We start from the raw sequence: 17320 nt of genomic DNA, 5'->3' as shown, positions 1-17320 counted from the left end.
ACAAATAAGCAGATCACATGAGAGAAGGCCACATAATTCAAGAAATTTAATGGACCAAAACAACCTGGATCTGTACTTTGTGGGAATCTGTTTATATGAATATATTATATATACACACAGATACAAAATAAATTTAATAATAAGAACCACGAGAATCTGCACATCAAATCGGATCCCACTAGTAGACTGAATGGAGACTCTCTTGATCTATTCATCCTTCCCTACCCTTACACGAATGGGCACGGAACCACCTCAAAGTCCCGGACCCAACACTGGTTTGATTCAGCTAAATGTGAGAATATGACCACTGAATATAGATGTACAAGGCAGAAAGACATGGGCCCTTGCTATTTGCTTTCAGCAGCGGAAACGAATGACGATGGATGAGATGTCGTCTTTACTCTTCCTTGCCAATGCTTCAGTTGTCAAGCGCTTTGCTGCAGCTTGCGGGTCTTTTATGGGTTTCACCAGGTCGACTGCTTCTTGGTTCTTTATAACCTTTACAAACGTTACAAGAAACAATATCCAAGTTACATTACTGTATAGTGCTAATCTAATGTAGCATTTCCAAACGTCTCTGGTAAATGTTCATATACCACAGCATGTTAAAGAAGCAGAGATAGTCTAGAAATTCAATCCCAACATTTGTTGTCTAAGAATAACATGAGCCTAGCCCACAAACAGAAACCTCATGAAGTAATAACATAGGAGACTGGCGCAAACTGCATCTGACAAACAAAGAAACAAACAAAAAGTACCAAATGCATCTTTGAAAAGCATTACTGCAGTACAGATGAAATGCCCCTCCAATTCGAATGTGTCCTCATCAGCCACCATGACTAGAGTAGTTGATTGGTGGAATGGTTAATGCTGAAACAACCCTTCTCTAAATTTTTGAGTGTTCCCAGTCTATTAATGGGAACCCTTACAAACAAATTAAAGCCACAGAAGAAAGGATTAGGAAGCATAGATGCTTTTTCCAGAATACTTTGTCATACCATAATCAGAAAAGCCCTAAGAGCTCAACTTGCTACCAAGTAATTTCTTTCAAAAACTTAAATAATTTAACAGAAAAATCAACAATATATACAAGAAAAAAATTCAACAGGCACACCATGCTTTACGAATCTAAAATGCAAACTGTTAGAAAATGTTCAAACTAATAACTTGAGTGGTTGTCGAAGAGTCGCTGTTTGCAAGACTAGGGCAGTGGCTGAGTGGTTTCATGGGGGGTTTTCTAGTATGTGAGCTCAGTTTGAACCTCACTGAAGGGCCCAGGTATACTCCCATTGTAATAAAAGGACAATAAAAAAAGGGAAGGGGGGTTGGTAAGCAGTTTGCAGTAGGCCACTGGCCCTAAATTACCAATGCTACATGCTTAGAAACTCCATCCTGACGGTCAACTATTCATGCAGATGACATTATTCCAAGGTTGAAGCATTTTACCTCTGCTCCATTGATTCCATGTAATCTATAAACAAGTATTATTCATATCATGAGAACTGGTATAGAAACAGTCTTTCTATCAGGTCTAGACTATCACCTAAGTAGTTTTGGAGGTATCAACAGTTTTACCATCCTGAAATACCACAAATCATTAATGGTCTTAGAAACTTGACCTCAGATAATTATACAAGTCTTGAAAACACATGTGAAATGTGAGCAACCTCCAACTTTTGATACAGGGTACAAATTAGTAATAATGTTAGAAATGTCAAGCATATTTAAGAAAAGTAAAGTTCATACTTAAGTTTCTCAAAAAAACAATATTTAAGTTTAGAATCATAAGACAGAAAATGTGTCAAGAGGATAAAATATATAATACTAATGGAGACGCCAGAAAGATAAAATAACCATGAGAGATGGGAAGGAGAGGATTATCTTCTATTTTCAGTTTTACTGGTTATTCTTCAAGTATGTTCTTGTGTTTGTTGACAGCTGTCTTTCAATTACCAAGGTAACAATGTGGGACATGAAGTTAAGAGTTATTGACAGCAAAAGGACAGGACTAACCTTCCACAGGCCATCACTTGCCAAAATGACAAACTCTACGCTTGGGTCAATTGGTACATGTCTCACATCAGGCTCTGAACTTAGGTGTGCTTTGAGGCTTTGATCACCAAAAGCACGTGCAACTGCAAGTTGGCCATTAACACGAGGAACATCACCTGTAAATTAAGTTCAAAACATAAGACAGGCATAAGTTCACTTTTGATGGACACAAGCATGAGAGAGAGAGAGAGAGAGAGATTCTAACCTGGAAGAGTTGTTACAAAACCACCCTGTTTTTCAATTCTTTTCCTCTCACTATGTGGTTCATGGTCGACTGTGAGCTGGTTAGCACAGCCACGCTCGCACAAGACAGCTCTTGAATCACCAATGTTTGCCACCCACAAATCTTTACCATCGATAACAATGGCAGTAACTGCCGTCGAGCCACCAGGCCCTAACCTGGTTGAGTTTTCAAGAATGAATTTGTCTGTGGAGCGGTAGGCATTTTTTATTGCTGTAAGTGGGTCGTTCCAAAAATTTGGCTGAATTCAGGAGAAGGAAGAGTTAAATTATAAATAGAGCAACACCAAATTCAGAGAGGAATGATATAATATCTCAGAGATGTCTGGAGTAGAAGTCTTAACTTAAAGCACAGTCCTGCTTTTAGAAGATAGCTTAATTTTCCCTAATGATAACATATCCAATCAATCAATTGAAGGAAATTATCAATCATTTTAAAATGCTATCAGCATTTCAGAACTCAGAAAAGCCTAGGAAGCTTTTAACTAGTATAGAATCAGATATGATGACACTTGAATTGATAGCTGATGGATAATTTTTTTATTTTTTTGGTTGGGAAAAGCCAAAGAGCTCATTACAACAAGTCCACTAGTAGTCAGAAACTATAAATTGAAGTTCCAAGGAACCAATAGTGAATTAGCATATTCCTTGAATAACAGTAGTTAACTAGAAAACCCATTACAGCAAGTTTATTATGCCACTTCTCCGATGAGTATAATCGTCCACTTTCAGTTATTGTTATGCATAGTTACAAAAATGAACTGAACCAAAGGAGTAACGCAATGTAAAACCAGCAAGATAAGAACAGAAACATTCGAAAAGCCAAAGTACCTCCTTAAGTATGTTATTGAAAAGATTGTCTCTCAAATAACTTGGCACACCATCTCCTAGATGCCCATCAAAAATCGCAAACAATCCCAGCTCATGATTTTTTTCAGGTCTGTACTCAGCAACATGATAGTCTTCCATGTCGTGACCTGATTTCCCTTCCACCAAATGGAATCCATGAGTCACTTTGTTACTTGACAACTTGCTGCGCCCTTTTCCGGTATCCGCTGATGACGAATTTAGACAGGCGCTCTTCACAGTGATGAGAACATGGAAACATCCAGAGAAAGAAAATTCAGTACAGTAATTCCAGATCAACTTAATCCAAACTTCAAAATGCAAACCCCTGATCAGAATTTAGGAAACAAAGATACAAAATCGCAGTACAGTTCTGTTTGATCAGGTACATAATCTAAGCATATATTTGGACGCAAGACCTCCAGTAATTGAAAACCATCAGGGTCATGGGTAAAATATCAGTTCAAACGAAAATACAGGAACCGAAAATTTGAAAAATATCGCAAATCGACCCACCGGCTAACCAACAGTCGCATAAAATCATTTAATTGTAACCCCAAAATCGATTCTGAGAATTAGACAGCAAAGTGAAAACCCCACTAATTAAAAACGACGATCATGTAATATGTTGTATAAAACCAATGTCTGGAAAAGAAAAACCCGCTAATTCGACTGGGAGACAGATGAGTAGGCAGAAGGACCGTCAGTTTCAACTTCTTCAGGTGCCCAGCCGGGTAATTGAATCATGGAACTCAGGAATTAACCACCGGAAGGGGTTCATGATGGGAACCTTGAAACGGAATTTTTCAGCTCTGAACGATAAAAAAATCCCAAACGAGATTATTGAGTAGCCACAAACTCTTGAATCGTACCTTGATCATACTAAGGAATTCGGTCCTCTTCTTGGGGTAGGTAGAACCGGCTGCAACTGGTTGTTTCTCCATGTCTGAAACATAAGAGTAAGACCTTCTTGGCCTCCGACTGAAAGGACTATTTAGCAAAGCGTGCAAGCTCGGCAGAAACAGCAAAAGGAAGAAGAGCGAACGAAAATTCAACAAGAAGCCAGTCTTAGGTGATGGAAGAAACACTTTTATTTATTCCTTGAATGTTTTCTGAACGTATAAAATTCGCTTTGCTTCTTGGAGTCTTTTCTGGAGGGACCCACCATGGCCGCCTCCTCCATCGAACCTTCCGACGCGGGTTTGACTTACCTGCGCATTCCACTAGCCGAGTTCTCCTCCTTTTATCATCACGACCAACCTTCAATAACTCTCTCCCTCTCCTCAGACGGACTCAGTAAACCATCCTTTAAAATGAAAATTTCTCCTCACCACCAACGACAATGACCCCCCCAAAAAATCGGCTTTCCTGTTGGATTTTTCCGTCTTCTTTTCCGAGGAAATCAGTGGGCCTGAGGTTTGAACTTTGAAGGGTTGATAATCAATACGTTTTCCACTCGTTCATTTACGTTTTTCCTGCGAATTTGCGATGGATGAATGAAAATATGGAATGAAAACTGCTGAAAGATTTGGCGTCGGCCATGAGCAAGAGCAGGCTGAGACTTTTTTAAAAAAGTCCATTGATTGCCGAAACCACGACGAACAGCTGGGAGGCAACGTCTTCTGGGATTTATTTATGGAGGTCATCCCTAGGCTCCCAAGAAATTGAAGACTCCTTATTAATGTTATCCCCATTTTGGTTAGAGATTCGACTTCCTTAATCTAGTATTAACTTAACGGATTAGCTCACTTGCATCAAGAAGCAATCCGTTTTCGGGACTGAATCGTTGATAAACAGACAATGTTTTCCGTTGACCCAGTCTGATGCTCTGATTATCATTTTGAGTGAAGCAGATATCTTGCAAAAGGTCTCTAAATCAGTATAAAATTTTCATCTCCCGTTAAAAAAAATTCTGCTTCTGCTTTTTCTGAAAATTGAAAGTCGTAGTAGTCATCTCAAGTTCAGACAGATATGGTCAAAGTCAGCAATTGTTAGCTTTTCTCATCAAACACCGCGTGGGCCTCCGCGTCAGCCTTAACTCCTTCGTGTTTCACGATTTTGACACCTCGGAGACTGGCCAATGGCCATTGTCCTCCGTTTATATTTCGCCATTTCCTTCTCAGAATCCCTCAGCTCCACTCGTTTGTTTTGTTTTGTTTTTTCTTCTTAAATCCCATATACATTATTGATTATCAAGATATTGTATTTATTAACTAAAAAAAATATCATTTTGAGATAAGGTCTTCTACCCAATTTAACACTTTTTACCACCAAAGTTCTCATATATAGGCATCCACCCAAAACTATTTTCATATATAGGCATCCACCCAAAATTATGACACGTATATCATTTTGGGATAGAGTATTCTACCCAATTTCTATCCAATTTAACATGGTATCAGAACAAGTTTCTCATATGTAGACATCCACCTAAAATTATCTTCGTATCACCACATATATTAGTGAGTATAAAGATCTTTGTATTCATTAACTGAAAAAAAAAAAAGTGTGAATTATCATTTATTGATCTCTATAAAGGAAGACAATTACAACATGAAGCATTTTCTGTGGATTTACAGTATATACGAATGCGAATTTCTGCTCTTGAGTTTTGCCGCATGTTCGCCTATGTCGACATCATTCGATTCGGTAGACGACTCTAAAAATTCAATCAGACCGTTTCTGCGTCCACCATTTGTGATTACGAGAACTCTGAGCACCTTGAAACCAACGATCCCAAGCAGGATTGGCTGGGCCTTGTGTGCTGCATAATGGAGACAAGTGTGACTACTGACTAGTACAAATAGATGCCCAATTAGTGAAAGATGCAGAGAAAGTCGCTTCTTACAGAGGGAGGAGGGCGTCAGGTCTGTTCTCCACGCTCGCAACAGTTCTGAAAAGAAGATGATGTGTTAGAATGGGTACAGATCGGGAAAAAAGACAATCATTCATAATGGGGTGGTTGAACTGCAAGATGGGTACTTACTCCTCGCACACCACTGATGATGCAGGCATCGTCTCCAGTTGATTCAGTTCTTCCTGGAATAGAAAAGGGGAAAGAAAGAGACTCTTTAAAAGGAGCACGGAAACCCATGTAAAGTGCTTCTGAAAAGGAGAAAGTAGAAACTAGTTGGTTGAGCAGACGAATTAATCATTCGATTCTGCTCAGTTGCTTTTGATAAACACGTTCAAGTGCGCGCGCCCTTCAATTTATACTTCTCTCGGGCCCAAACCAAGAGAGGATTATTGTGTATCGAAGCGGTACCCAGAAGCTCTGTTGAAGGCCAACATAGATAAAAAGAAAATCCAAATGGTGAATACGTCAATGCACCCATCATTGCATCCCGGATGGACCCTGTAACTATATATGATGGTGTTCTTCCAGAAATGGATAATTGACTAAGGGAGGCGTTTGTGGCAGAGACCAGGTCAGTCCTCGCCATCATGTTGCCGAGGTTGTTGCATATGAACGAATCAATCACACAGAAACTCCGGCCCCAACAGATCAAAACATTGGACTTTCCGGAATTGAACAAATTCCAGCTGATAATGATAATCAACCAAATTGGGAGCCGGATCTTTGAACAAGACTAGGAGCAGGAGGGAGCCACTATGGATCGAACCGCCAAAGGGATCAGATTAGAAGTTACAAGCTATACGTAAACATAAGGTCCACAACCATGCAAAAAAAATCAAAAGTGCCTGAGAAAGATTCAGACCCAGAAAAGAATCAATGAAGCTCGTTCCCTTAGGATACAATTGAAAGAAGATGGGTATGGGTATATCTTCCATCTGGTATCAGAATTCAGGAATACCTCGATGGACTGAATCTCCTGCTGGAGGCGAGCGATTGCAGCGGCCATCCGATGCTTCCCAATAAAAACGTCAGGTCCGCTAAGCGGGGGTAAAGCTGCCTCTTGTCTCTCCCCTCTCACTGGTGGCTCCAAACCCTCCTCTGTCATCTCCGGATGGGTACAAACTTCAAACTCAGAAATTTAAATCCAATCCGCCATGTGAGTGAAGGAAAAGATAAGTAAAAAGGAGAGCAGAAACGGGTGAGAGAAGAGAGAAGACGAGCTCGATATCAAACAAGTAGAGGATGAATTTACAGTTCGCATTGGGTTTTCTGACGGATGGTGGTGGGTACGGGGAAATGATGGTAATGGGAAGGGAATAGACAGGGGCAACTGGGTGTTTTCAAATTTTGTTTTCTTTTATATGAAATTCGTTACAGATTCACACATCTCACGTCGTGACGTGAGATTTGTGGATTAATTAAGAGGAAAGGTAAGATTGGTTTTGGAAGATAAAAAAGAAAAAGAAAAAGAAAAAGAAACAGAACAGAGATTGAAGAGGTGGGGATGGTGGGTGCCTGGGTTCATTTCTGGTCTTTAAGCAGGCGGCGGCTGAGTTGGGATTCACCGGGAGCGGACCTTAAAGATTTTTAATGTGGAGTGGGGAAGGGGGATCGGTCATCGAGAGAAGCGCCACCCCTGAGTTTCCGGCCTCCGTGCCCCTACGGTATTCATCGATGGTAGCACAATGCATTCCCCCGTCTCCTAGTCATACCAACCAGGGTTAAATCTAATGCAAACGGCTGATATGGTAGTTGTGGAGATTTTTATCGGAGCTCTCTTGCCAGGATCACCGTAGAAAGTGGCAGACAGCTCGTGTAATTAAAACAAAAAACAAAAGGAGACAATGCCACTGAAGTCCATTAAAGACGTTCTAAGGAGTTTTTTTTTTTTTTTTTGAAAAAAGATGAGAACTGAGACAGCTAAGAGGAGGTGCCTCCCTCATAGCATCTGGATTTGAAAATACTGATATAGGGGTATTATAGTCATTTGACCATCTCACATAGTTGTCATATGATTCCAACAAGTTAGGTTAATCTAGATTTAAAAATACTGATATAGGGGTATTTTGGTCATTTGACCCTCTCATATAGTTGTCATATGATTCCACCCATTTAAGTTACTAAGCCTATATTTGAGTTTCAAGTCACATTGACTTCTAAACTGAAAGTTACTAGGGATGACCTCCCTGTTCCCACTGATGATAATTGGGAAGCAGAAGACAGCTAGGTTATGACTTGGATTGTAAACAGTACAGATTCTTCTTTGTAAAACTAGGTAATAAATTTTGAGACAACCAAACTCAGGAGAGCAATCTTTCAAAGGTGTATGAGTTATAGACGGATTTCTTTGGGTTGAAAATAGGAAATAGGACAATAACAGAGCAATATAGTTATTTTTTGGGTATCTGGCAAGAGATTAATTAATAAATTAAAAATTATATAAATACCGGTAAGGCTTTAATATATTCAAGGATCAGCTTGAAGCTTCTCAGGTCCTGGTTTGTTCTTATGGGTCCTTCTGCAGAGCTCTGTAGGAATTAGAATATGACAAATAAAATTAGACAATCCAATGGTAACCACAAAGGTTTGAAATGAGTAAACATATTATAAATTTAGGAAGAACCAGTCTTCTTGGTTCAAAGCGAGTAGTTAAGGTGTGAACCAGGAAGTGATCCAATGGCGGGTCTTCTGGTTTTAGTGAATTCATGCTAAAAAGCAAGGAGAAAAAAAGACTAGTGCATATCGTCACTCTCCGGATAACAAGTCGACCAATCTTGCTGGTGGCTCCCAAAACCAGAACAGTAGTATCCTGAGCCCCAGGCACCGTGAATTTACACAAAGGGCTGCGAATAAGAACCTGATGAATGCTCTCTTATCCGTTCGAGTCATGGAAATCTGACCCAGCTCGGAGAACTTCAGCCGAACTTCATGAATATCTGCCTGCATTTTCTTCCAACTCCAACTGGGTTGATGTCGTCCACCGTGATTGAAACAAAGGGCTGCTTCCTTGTTCACCCTTTACCAAGCGCCCCCCCCCCCCCCCCCCCCCCCCCCCCCCCGCTTCCATGAATTGGAATCAGTGTCGAATCGGGATTTGGAAGGGAGACAACCAGAAAATTTGCCCCGCTTCCATGAATTGGAATCAGTGTTGACGGTCGAATTGGGATTTGGAAGGGAGACAACCAGAAAATTTGAGGATGAGTTTTTCCATTTTTGGAAGGGACTGCTCAGTCCACCATTTCTAGGACATGGAGCAATGTTACTCCCTGTCAAACTCACTGATATTTCCCTTTCTCTTCGCAACTTCAATCGAAGCAAACCCCACAAGTTTTCTGTGTAAATTTTGGTTTCTTCAATTCCACTATAGATTATAAAGTGAAAGGCAGAGTGGCTCGGTTGTATCTGCAGTATACACCACATAACACATGACATTTTTTTCCTGTGATAAGCACCATAGCAAAATCCAGACTCGGACATAATAACAAGTAAGAAGAGCAGGGAAAGAGACCGGCGAGCAAGAAGTGTGACATGTGGCCGTAAAATCGTCTCTAACTTCTGTTCAAACGTAGCAGAGGCAACCACTAAGGTGTCCCTTGATGGCACCGAAAATTGCAGTCTGTTCAGAGTACAGACATTTTCACTTCTTAAGTTCCGAATTTCGCAAGTTTGATTTCTGTTCATCGTAAACAGTCCCGGTTAACGGTTATTCTGGATAAAAGAGTTTTATTGCCGGGTTGTAGCCAAGACAGACGAACTACGGGCGTTGCCAGGGTGGTGGTGCATTACTTGCTGAGGCTATGCGGCTCTTGCTATCTCGCCCTCCATCGGCGACTGCAGCGCTTTTTTGGTTTAGGTCAAGTAGATTGCAGCATACCCAGTGTAGTAGGTGGAGTGCTAGTACTAGCAGCATTAATGTGAGGAAGCAAGCTAAGAGAACAAAAGTGGCACGTTCTGATAGGGTGTTCGACAACGAGAGTGTTCGACATTATGTCTCTGAGGGCGACCCATGTACATGTCATGCTCGGGGAGGTTCTTGAGGTATTTAGACGGCCAAATTGGCGTTCTATTGTTGATTGCACCGTCGGAGCTGCGGGGCACTCTTCTGTGGTCAGTCATTACGCAACGCTTTCTTTTTTTAGCTTTTGAAGAAAATATGTACTTCTCTTATGGTCTTCCGTCTCCAGTCGTTGCTCTTTTCTGCATTTAGCCGTGAGACAACATCCGTTTCTGTTTCAGATTGAATAGTATCAAGGATTCAGCTCCTCGAAGGAGCTCGAAATTGCCTTTTCGTGTCCTTGAAATTGGGTATCTGTATAGGCTTTTTCAGCCTGGCTGCCATTGATGAGCATTATAATGCCTCGAGTTTTCTTTTTCTAATTTCGTTGGACCCCAGTTGAGAGTCAACAGAAAATTTAGGTGTTCACTCTGAGCAGAATCATACCAACATAGAGCACATAGCTCAAGACTAATTATGGCTCATCCAGAATTACAGCTGTATGTTGGACTAGATGTTTATCCTATTGCACATGAAAAGGATCAATCCCAGATAAATGCCATCTTGAGTCATGCTTCACGGTCAGCGGATCCAAGTCTGAAAGCAAACATTCTTTTGGAAAATTTCAGAGATATAAAATCTATTCTGCATGAAGTGGACAAAGATCTCTTAGATGATCTTAATGGATCTTGGAATGTCATCTATGCAGGTTTACCTTCTATATTATTGTATGATGCTCATTATTTTCTACAACAAGAATAAGAATAATGCTGCTTACACCTTTTTTTCTCTCATTTATTTGCTTATCACCTAATTCTATGCAAGCCTGCTGAAACTTCTAAGGTGTCTTCTCGCCTCATCAAAAACCCCATTCAGAAACCACTGCCCATCATGTAGTCTTGCATTTGTTGAGGAGCAAGATTTCAACACTGACTTGTATCATTTTTGGTCTAGGTGGAAACCTAAGCATTTGAAAGCTTTATCTTGCATAGGTGAACAATGCAAGAAGAGGATTTAGTATGCTCAATGATGGACCACTTGACATGCGGATAGATCTTGGGGTAAGAATTCTTCACAATATTTTATTTTTCTAGTATTTCTATCTTTTTCCCTCATGAAATGAATCCATCATTGGTGAAACCACTTGAATTTTTATGATTTTTGTGAAATGTGAATTTGGGTCCTAGGCCCATCCCAAATTGACTAGCCAACTTAGGAAGCCTCTTTCCTAACTAATAAACTCAAAATTTTTGTACTTACTAATCCATGTGAAACTATTCCTTAACACTCATCCTCACGTGTAGGCCCTCTTTTGTGGCTCTACAAGTGGATAATTTGGGCGGAAGCCCACATATGAGTACCTGCTCTGATACCATGTGAAATGTAAAGTCCAAGGCCCATCCCAAATTGACTAACTGATAGACCCCAAATTAGTGTTACCTACTCTAGAAGGAGTAAACAACGCTTGGAAGGATAATTAGAGGGTGATTAATGTGGTCAGGGGCATTTTGGGAATTTGACAATTTTAAGTGGTTTCGGGAGGGAATTTAGAGAGCCAGCCGTGGGAGAGGAAGGGGCGTCGTTTTGTCTTCAGAGCGTGGCTCAGGGAGAGTACTAGTCTCTCGAATACCAGTGGTTATCGGCAACTATTTTCGGTGTGTTCTACATCGATTCCGATAGAGGAGTTTCTGTTTACATCTCTATTATAAGTGTGCTCAGTGATTACGGCTATTGGGGGTTCATTAGCGCTGTCGAGGATTCATCATCGACTCAAGGAGAGTTATTTCTTTCGATTTCAGCAGTGAAGGTTCGTCGATTACTTTTCTTTGGCTTGAAAATCTTTATTCTTGTTATCAGGTTGTATCACTAACCAACTTAGGAAGCTTTTTTTTCCAACTAACAAACTCAAGATCTTTGTACTTACTAATCCATGTGAGACAATTCCTTAACAATTTTATCAGTTACCAACTAGTTCTTTTCAAACCTGTGTTATGTTTGTCTTGGCTGCTTGGGTATTATAAGTGTTTGTTCAGCCAAGGCAATGTAAACTCTTGCTTGTGTTTAAAGGTGGGGCTCAATTTGTGAAAAGATGTTTCCAAAAAATGTAGACATAAAAGGTCCAATCAAGCATGAGGGTATTCCCAGCAGCAAGATTTTCAGTTCTTCAGTTCTGGCTGTCTGGTACCCTGAGTGCTGCTTCACCTATTGGCTATTGCTGTATTTCGCTCCTGTTCTTCCAATTCATTCCAATGCTGCTTCCATTCATCTCCTTTCAATAGCATCTCCTTTCTCTTTGCATTCACAGAGAAAAGCAAATTTAACAGTGCAAAATGACCTGTTTGTTCATTTGTGTAGGTTGCAATTTTCATCAAATCCATCTCTTGGTCCTGTCTGAAGGCTTATCTTATTGCCATTGTGCTGCGATTATTATTATGGCTTCAGTTTTATTTGTTGGTTTAACTTATCCCCTCCTTTTAGCTCTCATCTTCTTAATGCCTTTCATGATGTGGTTCCATATAATGAACATCAACCTGTTATGACAGGTTGGAATTGTTGTAAATTTTGCTCACTACAACTGATTGAATAGGTCTATGACAGGCAACTTTGAAAGCAGAAGACATCCCAAACTCTTGGCCCGAGGAAGAAGTAGGTCGAGTTCTACGTGACTATGGGGAAGAAAGCCACTGGCATCATCTTCTGACCAAAATTTTGAAAGCTCGTTTACAAATAAAGCTCGTTTATCCAAAGTGCAGGGCGGCATAGTTGGATCAAGACAGCAACATGGGTATTTCAGGCACTGCAGATAGCTGTCAAAGATGAGCTCAATACATTGGAAAAGGCCTTACATGCTTCTTTTGATTGCCTCTCCTCTGGTGGACGGCTGACTGTCTTCTCTTTTCACAGCTTAGAGGATAGAATGGTGAAGAAGACTTTCCTTAACATCATCAGCGAGGAAGGAAACTGCAGTGATCCAACAGATGCTAACGTGGAGAAGGATAAAAACAGGTATGAAGAAACAGAACCATGGATAAAGCAGAGAACAGTAGGTAGCAACGGTATCATACTCACAAAAAGACCGGTAACACCCAGTGAAGAGGAAGAGAAACTTAACCGCGGATGTAGAAGCACGCTAAGCTCAGAGTAATTGAGAAGACCAGATGAAAGTGGATTGGCATTTATCACCTCTACAGCCAAGTAACGTCCCTTTCAGTCCCTTGTTATCATACTGTCACTAGAAGAACACACAAGCTCTCAAATTTATGCCCCACCACACTGATACCTCATTTGGTCATATTTTTTTCCTGTAAGCTCCAATTTTGCATAAGAAATTTATTTCCGACTCACCCAGATTAAAGAACTTCTAGACTTTTTCATGAATTGGCATGTAACATTTGCAGGTGGAGTTCACTGTTACTTGGGAACAAGAAAGAAGTGTAGGTTTTTCGGTAAAGTCTTTCTTTCATTCACTATTTCATACATTTAAAAAAATTACAGTTAGTTATTTCTGGCTTCTCTCGGATCATTTCCAAATCTGATATTACAGAGGAATTCTTCTGTTTTTACGGATCTGGAAGACAGCTAGATGGAGGATCTCAGTTACTCTGGATGGTCTAACTCTTTTATTTGTATCACCGATGAAGCCATATCAAACTATACAGCAATAGCTGGAAGAACTGATGTCGGAGTATGATAATAAAATTAACTTGCTTGTTCGAGTCATTTGGGTGGAAGATCAGAGACGATTTCCTAGCATAATTCAGTAGAGACGGTTGAGCTATAATGTGAATCTATACTGGTGCAACTTCTGACAAAACAATATTAGATAAAAAGGTAGTAAGATTATTGAAAGCAACTATATTATGTGACAGACCTGTGCGAGAGAAAATCCAATATGAGAAGCTGTAGTTCTTCAAACAACGAAGGAGAAAATTTTGTAGAAGACGAAACATGGAATACGATTATTAAATAATTTTCCGTTTCTGACTGTGTTAGTTCTGGCAAGAACATACGGTAGAAGAACAGGAAAGAGTAAGAATGTAGCAGGTGAGTGAGAAGATGACAACACTACATTCAAACCGCTTGCACCAACATTTCCCGATTGAAGTAAAGTTCTGAAGCTCCAGATTCATTCCCAACAAAACAGCGGCGTAGAGGGCAGATATCACTAGTCATCGTCGATTATCTCCTCAAAAGCCAAAACATGCAAAGAATAATAATGCTTTTGTCCGAATTTTCGCTTCGCACTAGCAATTACACCGATTAACTGTAGGTCATCTGTGACTGTGAGCAGCACCCTCATGGTGGTCGGAGGTGGAAGGGAAACTAGGCCTTCTGAGCAGCATTTTACTGCTTCTCAGTTTAGACCTGAATAAACTAGCTCCCCTACTTCCGCAAACAAGATGCGTTGTAGTAGTTGTGAGATGCCGACGTGGCCGTCCTCTGTCATCCCCTGCCTCCGCAATAGCTGGTTCTTCCTCAATTCCCATCTCATCCTCTTCAAACGAAAAAGAACCAGGATCCACTGAAACAACCAGTGATATTCTCTCCGATCTCAATCTGCTTACACTTGCTTGCGTGACCCCTCGGCACCTCTTCACCTTGAGCTTCACCAGATTAGGACACCCCACCACAAGGGCCTCGATTCCTGGATCTGATATGGGGCAATTCTTGATACAGAGCTTTTTCAAAGCAGAAAATTTGGCAGCCACGAAACCAAGTTCAGAATCTCCGACGGAGTCTGTGTTGCACAGTGCCATGCGCTCGAGAGCAAGGCAGTTGGAAGCAAGGGCATCGAGAGACAGCACCGTGATGGGAATCCCCATGAGCACCACCTCCTGCAGGTGGGGACACCTAGAGGCCATTGACATTACCCCATTGTCTCCGACGAAACTGCGGTTGCCGAACTTGCTGCAGGCGTCAATGTGCACCTTCCGGAGCTTGCGGCACGAAGTTGCAATGGCGGAGAATCCAGCGTCTGAACAATCAGAGACGCGGCTGATATAGAGCACCTCGAGACTGTGGCAGGCCGAGGAGATGGCGATGAGACCATTGTCGGAAAGCTGGACATTCTCCACCTGGATATCAGTGAGAGATGAGGAAAGGTTCTCGAGGACAGGGTCCCACGATCCTGAGCTCCGGCAGACAATGAGAGTTTTCAGGGCCTTAGCAGCACGGAGAAGGGGAGCAAAGAGTCGGGCATTGTGGAGATCTTTCAGGCAGAGTCTTTCCAAATTGAGGGCATAAGTAGAGGCCTCCGACCATATGGACTGTTTGATGCTGTCATCTTGCGGAGTTGACTGACCCAAGGGGGTATTGTGGGCGTCTAACTTTCTAAGCCTCTTAAGGGTAAGGTCCTGAAGGCGAGGACAGTTAGTGAGGATGGAGTTGACTCCCTTGGCAGCGAAGGAGCAGGAAGCGCAGGAAAGCTTGGAGAGGGAAGGACAGAGGAGGGAGAAGGTGCTGAGGGCTTCGTCGGATAGGTCGACGCACCCCTTGAGCTTAAGCTTGGAGAGGGAGGGTAGCCCTCGCGCGAGAAGGGAGAGGGCGTTGTCATCGACGCTCACGAACTTCCGGGAACATTTCAGGGAGACGGCGGAGACGGCGGAGAAACGAGAGACAAGCGCCGGGAGGAGGGGGGAGAGGTCGGAGCGGGCAACGAGGACGAGCCGCTGCCGGCTCTGGGCGTCGACGAGGTTCCACCGTTTGCAAACAAGGGAGCAGGCGTTACGATCCTGGCAGCCCAGTTTGGCGAACACCGCCGTCAAGCACTCGTCCGGCAACGAGAGGGTGAAGTCGTCTCCCTCGCGGATGCGCCAAATTGCGGTTGTTGCCTGTTTTGGGGTACAAGTTGAAGAAGCGCCTTGCCCCATTTTGTTTTCTTCCCTTCTTTCCTAAGAGCAAAGAAGGACCCAGCACCACAACAAGGGGAAAACCAGACCCAGAAGAAGAAGAACTCACAGACGCGAGAGCGGCATTGCTAGCATCGAGGAAGAGGAAAGAGCAGATGGGGACCGGGCTTTGTATTGCCAGACCTTTCACTGCGTGACAATGAAAAGCCGTCTCTCACGAGTCCCGACCAACAACGATCGCAAAAAACAAACAGTAAACAACCAATTACAAACCAAAACTGCGAAATAGCTGTAGCACGGCAAAGCTATCCGTTCCACGGTTCTGCTTCTTCTGGATCATCAAAGAACCAACGGAGCAGAAGAGATAAAGCATCATCAAACCGATCCACTCAGCCCATTCCGAATTAAATAATAAAGAAAGAAAGCACGCCCTGCGCTTAACGTTTCAAATTGACCCGCCATTCGTTCTGTCTCAGGTCACTTCAGTCCAACGCTAGCTTATGTTTTTGGCACCTTTAACTCCTTCGATTTCTCCACCTTTCCTTGCGTCTTTGGTTCCCCTCCTGCTTTCTTTGCTTTTTATCTCTGCCCACAAGTCCCATCTACTGGGTGTTATTACAGTCTTACGCTCTCACTTCCTGCTTCCCACCCAGAAAAGGAAAAAGAAGTTTCTGGGTCAGATTAAAAAGTCAGCTTGATCAACTGTTATTCCTCTTCTTCGATTTAAACTAAAGACCCCAATAAGATTAGCTCCTGTGACGACCCTTTTTTCTTAACCCTTCCAACCCCAGATCCCATCCGAGAGTGTCTACGTAAATTTGGGATCTGATACAGTCACTGATGAGATCTTCCTTATTATGTTCGGCAAGAGAGGGACAAGTGAAGCTGTTCTATCAGACACGTGACCGATGAACTCATCAAAGATGTCTCCTTCATTATCCTTTTTCAAATTCAAATGATGTTTTCTTCAGGCCTCGGCTCCCATCATCATCTTGTTTTACATGAATAATGAGTAATAGCGAGCATCTGTTTGAAAAAATTCCACAGTAAGAAAGGCAGCTTTTTTTTTCTTTCCGTCAGAAACTTTTCTCCTCGTTGGTAACTGAGGTTGCGGCACATGCCCGAATAAGGACGCTTGCCAAGAAACTTAAATCGACCTCTCGTGATCAAGCCTGTTGACAGGGATAACTGAGAGACTAATTAGAAGAAACAACTCCTGACAAACGAAAGATGGATTTTCTGAACTGGTTGACTTGGGAATGTGGTTGACACTTGACATTATACATGAGGAGGATCCAGGCTGACACCACCGCCATGGTTAAAAACTACCAGGTAAAGCTAACTCGACTTTCCCGACGGAAAGAATGGCCTGTGTAGACATGAGAGAGGGAATACGAAATTAAGAATGCCCAAAAGTAGTACAACCTTGAGGGGCATCAGAAGAAAAAAACTTTTCCTGAATGAATCCATCATCTAACTCAA

General features: G+C 42.0%; 3 protein-coding genes and 1 pseudogene across 3 annotated transcripts; 1 reads left to right on the top strand and 3 right to left on the bottom strand.

Moving 5' to 3' along the window:
• Positions 1–60: 60 nt before the first annotated feature.
• LOC137941261 (probable protein phosphatase 2C 44) lies at positions 61–4718 on the bottom strand. The gene is made up of 5 exons (XM_068786590.1): positions 4011–4718; positions 3124–3372; positions 2258–2534; positions 2014–2168; positions 61–498 (listed from the first exon to the last, which is right to left on the bottom strand). Exons 1-5 carry the CDS (start codon positions 4080–4082, stop codon positions 358–360), a joined length of 894 nt encoding a protein of 297 aa, XP_068642691.1. The 5' UTR covers positions 4083–4718; the 3' UTR covers positions 61–357.
• A 915-nt stretch (positions 4719–5633) lies between these two features.
• Positions 5634–7695, bottom strand: LOC137942110 (guanine nucleotide-binding protein subunit gamma 2-like). Its single transcript, XM_068787793.1, has 4 exons — positions 6954–7695; positions 6125–6177; positions 5987–6031; positions 5634–5902 (listed from the first exon to the last, which is right to left on the bottom strand). The coding sequence occupies exons 1-4, from the start codon at positions 7098–7100 to the stop codon at positions 5806–5808; spliced, it is 342 nt and encodes a 113-aa protein (XP_068643894.1). The 5' UTR covers positions 7101–7695; the 3' UTR covers positions 5634–5805.
• Positions 7696–9792: 2097 nt separating this feature from the next.
• Positions 9793–13324, top strand: LOC137940736 (uncharacterized; annotated as a pseudogene).
• Positions 13325–13859: 535 nt separating this feature from the next.
• On the bottom strand, positions 13860–16362 carry LOC137941768 (F-box protein SKIP2-like). Its single transcript, XM_068787343.1, has one exon. It carries the CDS (start codon positions 15857–15859, stop codon positions 14261–14263), a length of 1599 nt encoding a protein of 532 aa, XP_068643444.1. The 5' UTR covers positions 15860–16362; the 3' UTR covers positions 13860–14260.
• Positions 16363–17320: the final 958 nt, after the last annotated feature.

This window comes from Aristolochia californica, unplaced genomic scaffold, assembly GCF_029961685.1.
Source record: "Aristolochia californica isolate CCGP_79_NKW_82.1479 unplaced genomic scaffold, dmAriCali1.0.hap1 SCAF_9, whole genome shotgun sequence".
NCBI classification, from domain to species: Eukaryota; Viridiplantae; Streptophyta; class Magnoliopsida; order Piperales; family Aristolochiaceae; genus Aristolochia; species Aristolochia californica.
The sequence above is the reverse complement of the archived record's forward strand: the minus strand, read 5'-3'. Positions and strand labels throughout refer to the sequence as shown.